This window comes from Gadus chalcogrammus, chromosome 18, assembly GCF_026213295.1.
Source record: "Gadus chalcogrammus isolate NIFS_2021 chromosome 18, NIFS_Gcha_1.0, whole genome shotgun sequence".
Classification (NCBI taxonomy): Eukaryota; Metazoa; Chordata; class Actinopteri; order Gadiformes; family Gadidae; genus Gadus; species Gadus chalcogrammus.
The window spans coordinates 16,419,180-16,437,775 of NC_079429.1; the positions used below are offsets into that span (position 1 = coordinate 16,419,180).

General features: G+C 44.2%; 2 protein-coding genes and 1 long non-coding RNA gene across 7 annotated transcripts in view; 2 read left to right on the top strand and 1 right to left on the bottom strand.

Moving 5' to 3' along the window:
- The window catches only part of atrnl1b (attractin-like 1b), an 86,925-nt gene extending 84,944 nt beyond the window's left edge, over nt 1–1,981 (top strand). For all 5 annotated transcript variants that reach the window (XM_056577371.1, XM_056577374.1, XM_056577373.1 and 2 more), the window contains one exon: nt 1,275–1,981. In XM_056577371.1, the coding sequence (XP_056433346.1) occupies nt 1,275–1,399 (125 nt within the window). In that variant the 3' untranslated portion in view covers nt 1,400–1,981. The remainder of the gene's footprint in view (nt 1–1,274) is intronic.
- Nucleotides 1,982–8,194: 6,213 nt separating this feature from the next.
- The window catches only part of gfra1b (gdnf family receptor alpha 1b), a 33,167-nt gene continuing 22,765 nt past the window's right edge, over nt 8,195–18,596 (bottom strand). Inside the window, exons 9-11 of the mRNA XM_056577068.1 lie at nt 16,446–16,645; nt 10,146–10,193; nt 8,195–9,547 (exon numbers count right to left, since the gene is read on the bottom strand). Coding sequence (XP_056433043.1) covers nt 9,392–9,547; nt 10,146–10,193; nt 16,446–16,645 — 404 coding nt within the window. The 3' untranslated portion in view covers nt 8,195–9,391. The remainder of the gene's footprint in view (nt 9,548–10,145; nt 10,194–16,445; nt 16,646–18,596) is intronic.
- On the top strand, nt 13,252–18,352 carry LOC130371330 (uncharacterized). Its single transcript, XR_008893185.1, has 3 exons — nt 13,252–13,295; nt 16,452–16,697; nt 17,047–18,352. It is a non-coding gene; the product is annotated as an uncharacterized LOC130371330 (long non-coding RNA).

An 18,596-nucleotide genomic window follows, 5' to 3' on the forward strand; every position in this document is an offset into this window, starting at 1 on the left:
AGCTGTCACCACCCATGGGTGGGAGCGGGGTGTGTGTGCGTGTGTGTGTGTGTGTGTGTGTCTTGTGGTCTCTGTGATGATGGGTTGCGTTATCTCCGTTCGTCAGACAACTCTGACGTCGAGGCTGCAGGGAACACTTTATTTAGGGGTTAATTCCCTGGTGCGCAAGCTCCGCCCACCTGGCTGTAGCAGCCAATGACACGCTCTGGTTCAGACCGTTTGTCTGAGAGGCCCTTCACTGGGAGCAGGGCCAGAGTTACCAGAGCAGAACGCATTCACACACACACACACACACACACACACACACACACACACACACACACACACACACACACACACACACACACACACACACACACACACACACACACACACACACACACACACACACACACACACACAGGAACAAACAGGAAACCACTGATGCTTAAAGACAATACACAAAGACACTCATTCAAACGCACACACGCACAAATACACATTTGCATTTAGCCAATAATTGGCAGTGACCAATATGATGGGCTGTCTTTTTGTCACCATGCCATAGACAGCAACTGCTACTACCGACTGACAGCTAGTTCTACATGGCAACAAACAGCTAGCACTACTAGCTCCGGACCGCTAGCAATTTGTAGCCAAAGGCCCCCCTCGCCAGCATGGGGCTGCTAGGGGAGGGTCCGATCCAGCCTGCTGACGGTGTAGCCCTGCTGACGCTAGCTAGCGCTCTGCAGGACGTTGCGATGCGTTTACGACCCTAGGAGAGGCAGCGGAACCACAGAGGCTGCTGCTGTTCCCCCCGCTGACAGCTGCTGCCGCAGAATCGACCAAACTAAACAAACCCCGGGCTAGACACGAGCACACACACACAACGCCATTGCCACAAGTTATGCGTGTCGTTTTATGGTTAGCCCTTTCCGTTTGAAATCGTTTATGCAGCCGCTGGATTTAAATCCTCAGCCTCTGGGCGGAATCTGGGAACGGTCGGTTGGTTCTTTGTCGAATCGCTCTGACTGCCGCTCTGCGTCTGGTGTCGGAAGAATAAATAATAATCAACAGAAATAAACTTCCCCTTTTCGGTTTCGGTTTTTTGGTAAAATTTTTGTTTGAATCCGTTTTTTTGTCACGGCTTTGTGAGAGGTGTCGGATAAATTAATCAAATCAATCAGAAATAAATAAATGCACGTTTCTTTGGGGGTTCCTGTTTGACTGCTGCTCTGTGACTGATGTCCGTACAGAACCTGGATAAAGTCTCTGCGTCTCTTGTCTCCTCCCAGGGGTGACGGTGGCCAGCGCGCTGATAGACATCTCTCAGGTCAAGACGTCGGACTTCAAGGACAAGACCCTGGGCTTGAAGAGCCGCAAGGCCCACCCGCCGGCCCACCAGGGCACCTGCGTCTGAGCCCCCCCCCAGCCCTCCACGGGGGGGTGGGGGGGTGACGGCTCCACACTGAGCGGCCGACGTCCAGTCGGAGCGCCCTATAGAGACACCGGGGAGAAGGGAGGGGCGTATGAGACTCCATTCGCCTGCACTCCCCTTAGCATCTCAGCTTTCCCACCGTTTAAGCAAAACGTGTCCTAGATCTGCTCTCCATCTCCCTCGAACACACACACACACACACATACCTCTCACCTCTCACCTCGCCCCATAACCGAAGGGCAAGCACCTGGACCCCTAAAGGTCATCCATTGTGTCTTCGTCATGGAGACGCTCCGAGCCGCTGGCCAGAAAGAGATGTCATGTGACTTCAAGGATCCTTCGCTGTAGCACCAAACACCTCTGGTCAAGCTTTTGTATGTGAAAGTGATTGCACGTGACACGTTTTTGGTCATGTGATCAGTGACCCTTGACCCTCGTTCAAGTCCGTCCGTCCGTCTGTTGGTTGGTTAACCAAACTTTGCTTATTCCTTCCGTGTGTGTGTGTGTGTGTGTGTGTGTGTGTGTGTGTGTGTGTGTGTGTGTGTGTGTGTGTGTGTGTGTGTGTGTGTGTGTGTGTGTGTGTGTGTGTGTGTGTGTGTGTGTGTGTGTGTGTGTGTGTGAGAACCTTGTGACGCTACCCTCCCACTCTCTGTTCCAGCTCAAGTCTGCATTTTTAGTGCAATACATTTTCAATAAATAAACTATACCATGAAAGCGTCGCGGCGAGAGAGGAAATCACTCAGAGGCAATGTCTAGATCCTTGGGGCTTTTAGAAGCAGAACCACAATTGTTTTTTCTTCACCTCGGATATGTCAATTTTTTGTTTGGTCGCCCACAACCCAAACTGGATGATACAGCTGTTTTAAAAAGAATTTATGTACATAACAGAGACCTTGTTTTATGTTTTTTCTTTCGGGATGTCTTCTCCACTACGAATTGTCGAGTGTCTCTTTGCAGCAAAAGAAACGGTTCAAAATGGAGGACTTGTGCGAACGATGGACATTTAAGCGCATGGGACGGAAAAAGATGTTTCCTGGACACTCACACTATCGGACAACATAACTGTGTATATTGTTATTTTTTATTATTGTTTTTCAAGAGGCATATTTAGGGGTGGGGGGGGGGGGGGGGTTAACATGCCTTTGAAACGCCTGTGTTGCCTGTGAAACTGTTTTTAACTCCTGCGGAGGGTGTGTGTTTTGCAGCGTTTACTTTGGCATGATGTTGACATTGTGTCACGTCTGGTTGTTCCGCCCTCCTGGACGTGTAACGGTGTCTTGAACGAACAAACGTGTGTCTTGATTCTTTTAATTTTTTTTACTCTTATGTCAGATGGATGTTTTTTTTTTTATCACAGAAGGACGAAGAGAAGCGTTTTACTTTAGCCCTCGTCCGATAGCTGTGTGACGACTTGGTCTGTCACTAGTCTAGTGGAGAGAGAGCCCTCGGTCCGCTATTGTTTTCATATTCTATTGATTCACGTGTAATGGCATATTTAACTTAATATTATTGTTGACTTATAAAAAAAAATTGATGTTCCTTGTTACCGATTTTTTTTTTTTACATTTCTTCCAAGGACTTGCGTGGGCATTGTTCGTGTGGTTTTATCGTAGCAGAGTGGTTACTAAAGCGCATATCGTTGCCGTATCCCGGCTAATGTGTTCTTTTTAAAGTTTGTTTTCAATGTTTTTTTTAAAGGTATTGCTTTACGGTGCCATTACACAGGAATCATGGTCCTTCACTTTTAAGATGGAAAGAGACGAGAGAAACAAACCGCAGATCAGAAATCTTTAATGTATTACAAAGATGGACATCATGCCAGAAAATAAAAAAACACTACTTCTAAGATCTACGCCCAAGTCATTTTGAAATGTCACACTCACTTACTACCGTCGTATTCTGTCCTTGTTTATTTAAAAGCCTTTGTCGTAATTTTTTAACAGCTTGTGACGTCATGCAGCAGTTTTGTTTTAGGATAGATTAACCGTAGATTCAGATTACATTTAAAGTAAAAGCCTAATCTGGCTCATTTCTATTCATATCATAGCTTTTATTCTAGTTAATTGGAATCTCAACATGGGCCTTCTGTAGCTCTCCTTACATGAAGACACTCCACAGATCTCAAGCTCCGACAATTACCTCATTCCAGGTTTGCAATTATCATGAGATGGCGACTCTTTTGACCGACCATTCAACTCTCGACTTGTGTTCACTTTGGAGTGTTCCTTGGCTAAAAGGAAGTGATGGAGAACATGCTGTTTATTGTATTAGTACACCAGATACACTAAACCAGTAATCTTTCTCTCTTGCAAGTCACTTAGTTTAAAAGCGCCTTCTACACAAAAATGTCAGTAAAAGTGTCAATCCAACAGAATGGTTGACGACTGGATGATTTTATTCTTGAGTCGCGTCCTGGCAGGAGAGAAGTGAGGCGACCTGATGGCTCAGACAGGTGAAGTCTGCCGTACATCAGACGAGACATCGTCTGGAAGTGTAAGTGAGAAGAGACCTGGGGAAGATGAATTGCTGTGGAGGAACGTATGATGTTCAACATCATACAGCACCCCCCGCCCACACCCTGACGGACGGTGCTGGAGGTGGAGTGAATCATCACGTCAACATTTGAGAGATGCAGTGGGGTCTTTTTAAATATTTTTTCGGATTGAATTTAACAATTGTTCACCTTCATTTATGTCTCTCTCCTTGTATCTGCCTGTTGTCGTCTTCCTGTTTCCATCTCACTGTATCTGCCTCCCTGCATCTTCCTCTATCTCTGTGTGTCTAATCTATCTGTATTTGAATGTCTCAGCTTGTATTTCCCTGCCTCCCTCCCTCCATGTATCTCTCTGTATGTCCCTGTGTATCTCCATCTCCCTGTATGTCTGTCTCTATCTTCCTGTTCCTGCTGTCTGTGTCTTACTCTGCATCGTTTGCTCTCCTCGTCTGTCTCTATCTACCTAAATCTGTCCCCATCTCCCTGTACCCGTCTCATCTCTCCGTCTACCCGACGTCGACGTCCACACTACTCGTCGATCGTTCCGATGAATGGTGTCGAACTCGCACGTGAACACGCACCGATATTCACACATGACAGCCGTGCTCTGTTCTACACTCTCTGCTTGACCGTGTATGGGCGCGCGCTGTCACGTGCTTGCAACCTCGACTCTCCTTTCTACAGCGTTCTCCCGCAGGTCTGCGCCGTCGCGACACTGATTTGGATTTATTACGACGGCCCGCGGGAGACGATCAGCCAGCTGGGTCACGTCCAGCGGGACCGCTCTGATAGAGATCGGATCAGACATGTCTGGATGCAGCAACTTGTAAAGACTCGGGTTCCACCAAGGCGTGAACACGGCCAGCTGCTAATGGTCGGAGCAAACTTAATGGCTCAAGCAAAGCTGGATTGATTGGGCGGAAATGGCAATGACGGACGGGGTTATAGGGCTAAGAATGGATGTGGCGCAGGTTGAACACACTGTACCGAGGCTGGTTATTCGGTGTCGTTGGAGGATTCGCTATTTTGTAGGCCTACATCGATTTGTTTTTTTTTGTAGTGTCTGCCACTTTTTTAAGCAGAAAGCCATTATTTTAAAATTTCTTTAAGCCTGAGAAATATTGCCCTTTAAAGATGATCACTTTGCCATGCACCTCACGTTCATCATACTTTAGAGTTCCAAAATTGGACTCTTTTAAATGACATTTTGACGGAGGAGGTTAGGGCCAGGGCTGGCTGGCTACCACGACCACGGCCTGTCTGACTCATCGTTTCCTGCCACCATTGGATTGGGGCTGAAGTGTCTAATGGGACTCCTGGGAACTGAACTCTAGTGGCCATCCGACTGGCCCTTAGGCTCCGACCTTGTCTCTCCTGGTGTGTGACACACACTATTTTGGTTTAGACGGCGTTTCCCAACCTTGGGGTCGCCTGATGTGCATATGATGTCTGTGTGATTGCTTGTAAGCTATAGATTTTGTACAGATTGCTAGTAAACATACTTTACACATTGTTAGTAGTGCATGGTAGGGTAAGGTAAGGCCCTGCAATTAGCCAAACATTGTCTGGCTAATTTTCTAAGTTTTTCAGAAATGAGCCCCTCTCATCATCATATCAAACATATCATGTTAGATATACGGGTGTGATGAGCTTGCAGATTTGTCTGGTTCCCAGGCCGCTCTGGACTACCAACAGCCTTGAAGCCATTGGACCAATGGGCTTTAAAAGGTTGATATCATGCCACCAGGTGCAAGTGTGATTACGCATTATAAGCCGTTTGAAAACCTGCCTTTCCCTGTGCCTTAGTGACATCATAAGTGTCCGCCTAGATGTATGATGGACAGATAAGCGGCTTATCACACTCACACCTGGTGGCATGATATCACCCCTTTAAAACTATTATTGTGGGCCAATCAGGATGGAGTGCAACATAAACACCAATCATCAATTAGCCAATCCTGAACTCCAATACGGGGCTGTCACTCTGCCCTGTTCAGTCACCTCAGACACCCATTGTTATTTACATGTGCTATGGCGTCGATTCGCTATCCAGGGGTTCCGCGGCAAAGTACCTCCAAAGTCTTGGATTTATTTTTGAAGGTTTAATCCTTTTATTGTAGAGTAAGTCAGGATTGTATGGGAGAGAGAGGGGAAGGCATACAGCAAAGGACCACGGGCAGGAATCGAACCCGCCTGCGGTAAGGAGTGGGCCTTAATAGTACGCGCTCTACCCGGCGAACCACCGGGGCACCCCAAAGTCTTTCATCCTGTCCCGAGCGTAGAGCCCCGCCCACCGCAGCCGCTCTCAGCCAATCAGGCGCCGGGATTAGTCTTATCTCACCATCTCGCCGCCGATAGGGCGGGGGCATCGAGCCAATCGCTTTGTGACATTTAGTGCGTACAATGCGTTAAACCGCCAACCAATAACATCCCTCTGACGGTCTGCCCCGCGTTCACAGCTTAATGAAAGAGGAGAAATCCCAAAGAGATTGTTTGTGTCGTGGAGGTGATGTCTCCGCTGGGGGAGTCAAAGTTAAGGCGGTAATTAGACGGGATTGGTTGAAAGGGCGACACTACAGCGTTTGAACTCTGTTATCTACAGTCACTTTAATCCTAGCCGGGGGGGGGGGGGGGGTACCAACGAAGCCTTTACAGTAAACCTTTTAACACCTCACAGATGATTGTGTCATTTTCTTCAATCTTCTTCTAAAGTGCAAAGCCACTGATGTCCCCCATGTGCCTGGAGCTCAAATATTTGCAAAGGGTTTACTCTAAAAATCGTTTTGCCCGGAGGGTATTGGAATGCTACCTGGGATGTGGTGCACGTTTAAAAACAGATAGACAATATACACTAATGCATTGGTCATGTGTCCAAAAACAATTTAAAACAATATTATTTAATAAAAATATTTTTGTGCAAAGCTTTTTAACGCCTCCAAATGTTAATGAGTGGACGTGTTTAATTAACCTTTGTTCAGTGAAACTTAAGGTTGTAAGGTTCAAAATTAAATAATTAATGCTCTTCTGTTGATAATAACTTTTATTGGAATCTTAAGGTTGATTGAGATATTGGATAATGGTTAAAAAGGGTATATTTGGTTCAAAGCATATTATCATTATATTTTCGGCAAAAAGTGAACTCCACCAACTTCTTTCCCTGAGCTGTAAAACATTTCTCGAAGCCCATTCTGTCACACAGAAGACAGTGGCCCTGCTAAATGCATAATTTAAAGTGGGCATTTTGTCCCTTCCAATTGATGACACCTCTACTAAATCTTTAGCTCTCCCTCTAGGTCAAGTATTCCATCACCGTGCCAAAATAGACAGGTCATCTTTAGCCGAGTCCCGCCCCCTCTGTCCTGTCCAATGAGCAGCCTGTCCTCTGCAGGCAGTGTGTGTCCTTGTCGCTGGATGCTGCTACTCTGCTGGGGACTTATGTGATCTGACTGTCAATGGCAGCTGCTACAGCACTCACTAAAGGAAAAGATAAGCTTACACGGCATTGAAGGGATGGAACCTGGCCAAAGTACAATGAGTATATACTATAAGTTGTGTCCTTCAGCTACTTATCTTGTTTTTTTTGTGGAAGAATTTTAACGACAGGGTCTCTTGGATTTGTATAGGATGGTACATTTGCGAAGAAGAAATGGCTGAATATATATAGAATGTAAATACCAGGAGTGAGTCAAAAGTGTAGCTAAGCTAAGCTTAGAAGAGGCTGTCAAAACTACAAGTAACGGTTTTCTGACCAATTGTGGAGCTGAAGGGTATTTGGGAACAGCTGCATCTACCAGCATAAGGGGCTGTCAATGTGCAGATGGAACTTATTTAGCAATTGTTATATTTTCCAACATTAAAACGGTATCATTACAGTCATTTTAATTCATTTGTTGACAGGAAGTGGTCACAGATGGCAAATTTATTGGACACATTGTTTACACTTTCAGAGGCCAAGACCCCAGGTATTCAGACAATGTTATATTTTATCCTTCTACTTTTCTACATTCCTCTGAGTTTCTAAAATACAGATAGTATGGTGTCAACTACTCACACACACACACACACACACACACACACGCACACGCACACGCACACACAATTTAGAATGCATTATTAGCTCAAATTCTTCACTAAAATGTTAACCCTGATTTATCTTTCAGAGATGTCAGGATATTTTGATAATGTTCCGTTTCACTTGCTACTTAATTGGCAGAAGGAAGGAAACACAAACACACCCGCACGCACCCGCACGCACACACACACACACACACACACACACACACACACACACACACACACACACACACACACACACACACACACACACACACACACACACTGTTGTACAAACCATATCGTTATACTGAATCAAGTTGACAAGTCTTCCGACACCAGATACTTGAACAGTCGCAAAAACACAATCAACGCTATGCAACACTTGCCAGGGGGAGAACAGCGCGCTCTAAGAGTATCGTATGTACAAAATGTTACGAGAGGTAATGCGAGAAGCAAGTGATCAAACCACCACAACACTCCATCAATGCAGCGACTGAAACAAACAAAAAACAACCTTTTTCTGACTTTCAATTTTGCAGGAGAAAAAATGGCACCCTTCAACTGTCTGCTGAGATGTTCCCAAAAGAAGACCTTTTACCAAGGTTTTTGTAGGAAACAATTGTCTGTTCTCCACTGCGTGTAATCCTTGTTTTGATAAGACTCTTAAGAAAATAACGTATACTGAAAGTTAGCTCTCTCTCCAAATTGTGTCATACTTTTCTTTCTGCTTGAGATGCCGTCCTTGGATATAATGGACTTTAATGATACAAAGGCTGAAGTGACAGGGTTAAATTGACAATACAACAGCAGTGTCCGAGAAGTTAACAGCGACATTTGTCTGTTTCATTTGCAGATTTTTTTAAACAGCATTTCAGTGTGCACAATGAACAATGAACGATGCAGTCAGAATCCATTTTTATCAATTTGAAGAGCATTCTTGTCTTCTATGTACTGTTTCCACACCAGATAACTGCGTTTCTTCACTCATGTACATCTTCACTAGGTCATCTCAAAACCAAGAGATGAGCAGTATTTTTTAATTTAGTTTCAGTTTTTTGGTTTGTATATTTATTTGGGCCCGACAAGCCTACACACACAAAAAGGTGGGCAAGATAAGTCATACTTTTCCACTGTAGTTGTTAAAGTTTTTTTTTTCTTTCTCAGTCTTCATAAAATTCTGCTGAAGATTAATGTGTTGTCCCCACGCCACAACAACATATAGAAGACCAAAAACCGCAGCAAAACAAGAAACAAAAATAAGAAAATAAGGAAATTCCTTGAAGATAGATTACGATCTCGTCCACAACCGACTGCCACTTCCATCTTCCAAACGAACCGACGCAAAAAAAAACATTGTATAGTGTCCGAACAGAAAAGTGAAAGGTGTTGGTTCTGTCCATCCGGCCAGGGGCCAGACTGTCCTCCTAGGGCCCGGGTCGGAGCCCTGGTGGAGGGTACAGGAAGGGCATGAAGGTGAGGACCACTGGAGGTAGCAACACAGGGAAGCGTGGGAGGGGGAGACCAGAAGAAGAACTTCTGGGAACAGAGCGGGAATCTGCCAGCTCGTCTTGCTTTGAATTCTGCACACAAAAGAACAGAAGAGCAAATCTCTTAAAATATGACGAATACAGAAGTTGAACGATTCAGTGAGAGTTTTCGGAATTTATACATTTTTATCCACTGTTCAGTCTTTGACGGATGTCATGGCAACAGGGCTTTTGAAAGGTGTGCATTGAAATATTCATGTTTTTGTCTCTTGGTATACAGGACGAGAAACTGTAAGGAATAAAATAAAATTTTAATTTGAGACATTTAAACCACACAATGGTTGAGAGCAGGGCAGTGCGTTCATCATCCTCCTCACTGCGTGCTTGTCGTCATGAATACCTTCCATAATTCCATAATACAAATTGAAGTTGCAATCAATCAGCAGAAAAACCAAACCACCCCTAGACAGACAGAAGTGATTGCTATTGTTGGTCCTTGTTTCGGCTCACACTCTATGGTGGCATCCATTTCAGCCAATTAGGAAGAGGGATGGGAATGACCAGCGTTTCAGGCCGAGTTGTTGGCTGTCCTCCACGTTTGGGTTTTGTGCTTTGCGATAATGGAGGAACAATAGCGACCAAGTTTAGGGTGGTCAAAAGAAAGCTAAATCAAATGAATTAATATTCTTACCACACACAGAGCGGTGTCCGCTGTCGCGTTTGACTCCAGTTTTTGAGCCTGAAAGAGAGACAGACAGAGTTTAGTTTAGACTGGCTGTTTGAATGTGAGTGTGTGTTCCGGAACTGACCGCTGTTCTGATCTGTTGAATCCTAACAGTGTCTGTGCTCTGGGCTAGAGGCAGAGCGTGAAGGTTCGCTCGATATAGGGGGCAGGATGATGTCCTTAGGGCATTAGTGTACTTGGGTTTGAACACTAATGTTCACAGGCCATAACCTCTACCTGCTGTTTAATGACCTGTATCTGAATTCACTGTCAGTTGCTTTGGCAATGGGAACCTGTCAAGTGACGTCCATTATGTGTTTATAGATCAGTGGTTCCCAGTGTCTTACGTTGTTACATAGTTGAGACCCACAGGTTGGGAAACACTGATGAAGGGAGTGTGAGAATGAAAGGGATATCTCGAGGTGGTAACTCATGCTCCCATGCGGACCTTCTTTGTATGGCTTTCTGTTTGCCTTTTGTGTTTGTGTGTTTGTTTGGGTGAGAGGGGGAGAGAGAGAGATTAAGTGTTCATGACAGCTTCATAAATTAAATCCTTTTTCTGTACACAAAACGCACATGGACACTCACACAAACACAAGCACACACACACACACACACACACACACACACACACACACAGACGCACGCACACACACACACACACACACACACACACACACACACACTCACTCATTCACACACACACACACACACACACACACACACACACACACACACACACACACACACACACACACACACACACACACACACACACACACACACACACACACACACACTCACACCTACACACACACTCACACACGGCACCCAGATAGCGAGATAGAAGGGGTGTATGATGAAATGGTAGCTGGGTAATGTAGTAAACACACCTCATATTGGTGTGGTTGGGAGGAGGAACAAATGATGAATAGCTCTGTGGGAGGTCTTCTCCACGAAGGGAACCTTCACACTGTGATAAATCATATTATCACTTTAAAAAAAATAACATGATAAATCACCTCACTTAGAAAACCCTCTGATATCATCTAATTTATTTATAATAATAAAGTGCTATTCTTTTTATCTCTGGGGAGTATCTTCAAGCGCCTGGAAAGGTATTGGTATAGCCCAGAAACGTTGTGTAGACGGTATGGGTTGTTTTAATGTATCCTATCTATTTAGAAATAAAATAAAATATGTGTTTAATTTTATAACTAGGATAAAAGTAACAATAAATGAAAATTAAGAAGAGCAACCCTCTGAATCCGAAATCTTTGGCCTGGAATTTGGGATTATTTTCGCCTGAAATAGCCAGACCACGTTGCAGATGCTTGTTAGTCTGGAACCTCTCATTTCTTTTTCTGATTTCCAAGGGCCGTTACCAACGGGCACTGACCAAAATGCCCCAGTATGTAGTACGGGGGGGGGGCAGACGCATATGCCAAAGCAAATAAAATATGAGGTCGCAGATTTGTCTGCGAAATCCTCGTCACGGACTAGTTAATGTCGTGAAGGTTTATTGCCGTACGTTTTGTCATGTTAAGTGGATACAAGGGCATTGGCATGCGACCTCTTCAAATGTAATGGACTGTTACCTTGAACACGACTAGAGAGATTTCTGGGTTTTAACCTTATTGGAAACATTTGGGATAATATCAGTACACAACTTAACAAAATATTTAACATATTGTGTCGTTTTTAGATACTTGAATGTGGAAATGCTACATATGATCTATTTAAAGGGCCCCGATCTCACCGTCGGGTGTGATGTCGACTAGCCATTACAAGTCATTTAAAAATCGACCCTTAAAGGGTAATTTCGGCAAAAATTTAACCCTGGGTCTTTGTTTTGGCATGTATACCAGTGGCGGCTGCTGGTCTTTTAAAGAGGGGAAGCTCATTTTTGGCCTACATCAAAATAGTTGTCAATTTATTTATACCTCAATTCGGCCCTCCGTTCCTTTTCAAGAAAATGCTAGCTGGCTAGTTCACTCCGACCTAGCCAACAGTATAAATGAACGAACTAACGAAACGATATTAATCTCGGAACAAGGAAATGCGGAAAGTATGTTAAACTGAAACAAGGAAATACAATAAATGTGTTTTATTCACAGTGTAAGAAATTAATAATGGAAGCAATTTCGCCAAGCAAATACCAAGAAATGTGTTGCAGTTTGTCATGAGACTTTACTTGCAAAATCCGCGATGGGACTGAACTCAGATAGTGAAGTGACTGTGTATATCTCAAAATAGCTGTCAATCAAAAAGTGATTCAGACTTTCGACTGATCCTCCAATCATAACGCGGAAGCCCAGCGTCCAGGCTAGCACAGGCCAGCCCACTGCTCCATCCACCCCCAGAGACGCTGAGCGTCCGGGGGCGGGACAAATCTGGGCATTTATCCAATGACCGTCGAGTTTCGAGGCAATGAAAAAAACTGTTCCATGCAGTCTCATTGAAGTGAATGGACGCTCGGCTTCTACGGTCTAATGCATTGACATTACGGGAATGTATGAGAAGTTAACAAAATCGAGTCAGTCTTGGATAAGATTCTTATCGAACTCGTCTTCGACATGAACGTATTTTAACGAATTTGTAGTCAATGAAATGTTAACACAACAATACATATTTGACAATTTAATGTTCGAAATTTTAGGGGAAGCTGAGCTTCCCTTGCAGTCTTAGAGAAATCGCCACTGATGTATACCCATCAAATAAGCCCTCCATATACTTTTCCCGTTGAAAATCGAGTATAGAGTTTGCCCGGCGCAATGTATTTCTTGAATGTTATTGGTTAGGGGCACTGCAAACGCTTCTAATTCAGCATTTTTTTAACCACTAATATTGCTCAAAATAGCACCAAACCTCTGCAGTAGCATGATTAGGGTCCCTACACATAAAACTGAGCATCAACAACAGAGTTAGCATCCTGTAGTTTATTTAAAAAGTCAATTACCTGCTACCGTAAATAATTTAATAGAGACGCAAACAAATTTAAAACAGCCAAGCATCAAGAGGGAAGATTGTTAAGTTAATTTGTTGGCGCCTCTATTATATTATTTACGGTAGCCGGTATTCGACTTGTGTGGACTTCCTGGAAACATGGACCTACCGGTAAGGCACAGACTTGGAAAACAGTATTTTTTAAAAACTTAGTTGTTGATGCTTCGTTTTATGTGTAGGAACTCTAATCATACTACTGAAGAGGTTTGGTGCTATTTTGAGCAATATTAGTGGTTAAAAAATGCAGATTTGGAAGCATCGCAGTGCCCCTAACCAATAACATGGAAAACAAACATTGAGCTGGGCAAACTCTATACTTGATTTTCAATGAAAAAAGTATCTTGGAGGGCTTATTTGATGGGAATACATGCTAAAACAAACACTGTGGGTAAATTTTTTTGCTGGAATTACACTTTAAGTGAGACCACAAGTGGGAGTTTTCACCAAAGCTGTATGACGTAAGATAAAGTATCCCACAATATACAGTGGTTTTAATATTCATAAGAGTCGTCAGATGGCCTTAGATAACATGTGACTGATACACATAATTCCCAAATCCACCCTATCCCTTCTCTTGCTTGCTCACTCATTCCCTAATCCCTTAATAGTGTTCACTATTTAGGGTTTAGGGAATGAGTGAGCAGGGAGTGAGAGCATTGGAGCGCGTATCATGGTGGATTGGGGTCAAGGGTTGCATTCCTGCTTGGGCTATGCCTGTAGCACTATTACGGTGGTCGCTGTCAATTAGCTTTGACATGACAGCTTCAGTGACACCGACTCCTCTACGAGGTATCCTCTTCCCAGCCGCGAGCAAAGACACAGGGTATTAACCACTCATCCACTGGAGCAGTCAGTAGACAAGACCGGGGCTTTAGACGTCTACTGTCTGGGCTAAACTGATCTCTAAAGATTTAAGGTTTGACATTTGAAGGGTGTCTTTTGCAGTGTGTGTGTGTTTGGATAATGGCTGGTTTAGGCAGCCTCACCTGGCTCAGACTGATTGAACTCGTGCTGGGTGAGGCTGCACACCTGTTGCACGTACCAGTAACCTTACAATGAACCGGCTGCCACATCACCACCCTGCCCTGTCTGGAGGAGCCCAATCAGAGACTCTCCTAGGTGGAGTGGGACAGCTTTTTTTGATAATGTTATGACTTATCGGTGAGTCGCAACAATCAAAGGATACAAAGGATATCGTCTCTGTATTGCTACAGAGAAAATACAGTCCTCCCGAAAGGACAAAAGGAAAACTGATAGAAACAAGTAGACAGAGTTGCAAAGCAGCAATAGGAATGAGAACACAAGGATAGTAGAAGTTATTTAACCATAACCCAGCCTCAATTTAAATGTACAATTCATCAGCCTAATTAAACTCTAACCTCGACTTTAGTGGGTTTCCCCATAAACTTTTTATCTAAAAATGACCTCCTTCCAACTTAAGCCTAACCTCAATCAGATCTCACCTTTTATCTCACTCAACATTTCAATTATTACATAACCGGAACCTTTAAATCAACCCCTCATCTTACCACACCAACTATACCCTCCTTCCTTTCCTCAGGAAGCTCTTCTTGTCATTATGGGACTCTTCTTATTGTTCCCACCTGCTGTACTGCTAGATAAGCACCTTCGATGGCTCTCTCTGGTTCTCCCCCCCTTGGGGAGGACAGCTGCTCACTGGCCTTCTGCCCGTGTGCTCTACACAGACGTTGAGTCATTCGTTGTACTCCCTCCCTTCTAAGGTCTGGCGAGGATGAAGCCATGTTTAACTCAGCATTTACCTTTACCTCAAGGGGTGTTTGATTTCAACCTTTGTTGTTTTTGTTTGTTTTTATGGTCCACTTTTCTCTGGTGTGTGTTTTTTGTCTCTATCTCTAGATAGGGAATTGTAGCCCCATATGCACCCCTCGCCCTCAGTCTGACCCTGGTTTTGTCAGATTGCTCATCATTATGGAATCACTTCACTGCTCTTTTTGACCACTTTCCAATGTTGAGTCGGTTATTTGACAGACCCACCGTACACTCGCATGCATCCTTATGAGTACACCAAAGCTTTGTTTATACGCTGGGAAACAAACATTTAAATTCCCTCCCACTGCCAATACTCCAGCACTCGGATGTTTGGAGTGCTGAGCTGAAACCACGGAGGTAGACGACTAATGATGTATTGATGAGATGAGACAAGAGAAGGGGATTTGAATGTTTGCTTTGCAGCGGATCAACAAAGTATCAGTGCATTTTGGGGACACATGCGCAAGCATGGTGGCTACTTTTAAATAACCCATTTTACAAAAGGGTAAAAGAAGGCCAGTGTAGTTTTGTTCCCTGGTGTTAATACTTACATATATATATATATATATATATATATATATATATAGTATTAAGGAGTATTGCAGAGGTATAGACGAATGGGGGAGCATATATGGGGCTATATATGCACACACACACACACACACACACACACACACACACACACACACACACACACACACACACACACACACACACACACACACAAACATTCATAGCCAAGCACACAAATCTACACTCACACACCTACGCACAGACACGCCTACATCTACAAATTCTGCTTAAACTCATAAGTTGATCAATCATCTCATCATATGCCACCTCTAACCTGTAGGTTGTCCTCTAGCTACTGTAACCGGTAGGCTAGTCCTGTTGCTACTGTAACCTGTAGGTTGTCCTGTTGCTACTGTAACCGGTAGGCTAGTCCTGTTGCTACTGTTAGCTGTAGGTTGTCCTGTTGCTACTGTACCCTGTAGGTTGTCCTGTTGCTACTGTAACCTGTAGGTTGTCCTGTTGCTACTGTAACCTGTAGGTTGTCCTGTTGCTACTGTAACCTGTAGGTTGTCCTGTTGCTACTGTAACCTGTAGGTTGTCCTGTTGCTACTGTAACCTGTAGGTTGTCCTGTTGCTACTGTAACCTGTAGGTTGTCCTGTTGCTACTGTAACCAGTGGGCTTGTCCTGTTGCTACTGTAACCTGTGGCTTGTCCTGTTGCTACTGTAACCTGTGGCTTGTCCTGTTGCTACTGTAACCTGTGGGCTTGTCCTGTTGCTACTGTAACCTGTGGCTTGTCCTGTTGCTACTGTAACCTGTGGGCTTGTCCTGTTGCTACTGTAACCTGTGGCTTGTCCTGTTGCTACTGTAACCTGTGGCTTGTCCTGTTGCTACTGTAACCTGTAGGTTGTCCTGTGGCTACTGTAACCTGTAGGCTAGTCCTGTTGCTAACTCTAACCTGTAGGGATCCACAGAAGCTGTAGAGTGCGTCAGCCTCCAGGCCCAGGGTGTTGTCGTGGGTCAGGGGGTCCAGGCCGTGGCCGGATGGCTCTTTGCCCCGCCGCGAGGTCCCGGGCTGGGCCGTGGTGGAGCGGAGAGGAGGCTGGGGCTGCCAGACTCCCACGTCGGTGCCGTTGCCGAAGGCCTGGATGGCGTTCCCTGAACAACATAAGAGAGATCAAGAGTCCGGATCAGTTCACCATCAGGGGAGGTAGGCATAACTTGCATATCTTATTTGTTTGGCACCTATCGAAAGCAGATTGCAAAGAGCTTTACAACACAATAATAGGAAAATGTAATAAATAACAAAATCCAATATACAAACAGCAGAACTACTCTAAATAATAGAGCGCAGCCTGGATGTGGTGGATGGTGGAACTAATTGATGACGGCCGAGGATAGTGATCAGTTAGAGTCTCATGATTCTTATGTATTTGTTTGTCTAGCTGTTAATATGGATCCCAATGCATGAGAATCATGAGACTCAATCAAACACACATTGAATCAAAGCAAAATTCTCGAACATGAGCTGAAAAAGTCGATTTAATTTCCCCTTCAAGGTGTGTGTCACGCTGACGGTAAGAGCAGGGGGGGTGTTTGAAAGATGTCTGGAGGAGCAGAGAGTTTGAGATGAAAAGGTTTCAAAGTGGACAACGAAAAGCCTCAGATGGACACATGGAGACTCAGACGCCAGAGGAGAATGGGCTTGACCTTTCCCGTCATCTGTCGTTAATGAACCTGAATTCCCTAGCTTTAAGACCATTGAAAAGTGTCTAATCCAACCTTACTGACTGCCAAGGATAAAGGAATCCCTTGCTTTTTTTCCAACTGTGATGGGACTCATTTCTTTTCAAAATTAATTTGATAAATATTAGGACCAGTCATCTCTTTGGTGTGGCGATGTGGCGGAGAGATGGTGAAATTGTGACCTTTTTTGCGAGGATTAGGAGTGTAAAAAGGACCATTTATAAACAAATGCATTCCCCAGAAAACGTCTGCTCTCCGGCTTTGTTTGCCAGATCGACAGAATATTCAGATTTGAAAGCCAAGGTTTAAAGTAGAAATACATTTTATGTTTGCACTCTGTGCCACTCTGGTCCCTCACTGTCCGTGCATGAGCATGTAGCAACAGTAAATCGGTAGGTCCTACCATAAAGCAGAAATTGCTCAATTAGTGATTTGTGTGATCAGGGAAGCAAATGTAATTCTTCCACTTGCTCCGGTCTACTGCAAAGACATCAAATACATCACATTAGCGACGGATGGCTGAGGCTGATCAATAGTAAACAAACACAAGAAGCCATTTTATCAAGAGTAAATGATTACGGCATAGCACTGTGTTTAATCTAAAAGAGTGTACCAATAAGGTACGTGCTTTAAGGACAGCAATTTCTTTGTATACACAAATATTGTGTATGTTCTCTTCTCCAATATGTATGGTTCAATTTAGGTGTAAACCCTGAAAGTAGCAATGAATCGCATACTGACCTAATCAAAGTTATTCTGTCCGGAAGACATGTTTAGTATTCAAGCTTAATGCAACAAACAGCAGAAATGTAACAGAGACGTAGGCGGACTCCGAACCTATAGAAGTAATCCTGGCCTGAAGACAACTGCAGTTGTCATACTGAATACGGTAAACAACAATCACGTCTGTGAGTAAACCGTCTTGTCCCTTTACCCAGTTGTGATTTTGTTGTGAGTCTTTTCACAGAGGAATAGGCGTCTTTGTAGGAGGAATGTTCTACGAAGAAGCCTCGGAAGTATGGGTCTGCTGGTTCTATATACCAGGGCAACGGGTAGTTGACTCAACCAGTGAAGGCAAGTCTTCTACCAGTGCACCGCTAGTAGACTCAACTAGTGAAGGTAAGTCTTCTACCACTAGGAAACTCAACTAGTTAAGGTAAGTCTTCTGCCACTAGTAGACTCAACTAGTAAAGGTAAGTATTCTACCACTAGTAGACTCAACAAGTGAAGGTAAGTCTTCTACCCGCTACATAATAATCAGGATAATCCTGATCAAACGGCCTGTGTTTGTTCAAAGCCGACCCCTCCGTGCGTTAAACGGTGCTGAAGGACCACCAGCGGTCATGGAGGTGAGAGGACGTGG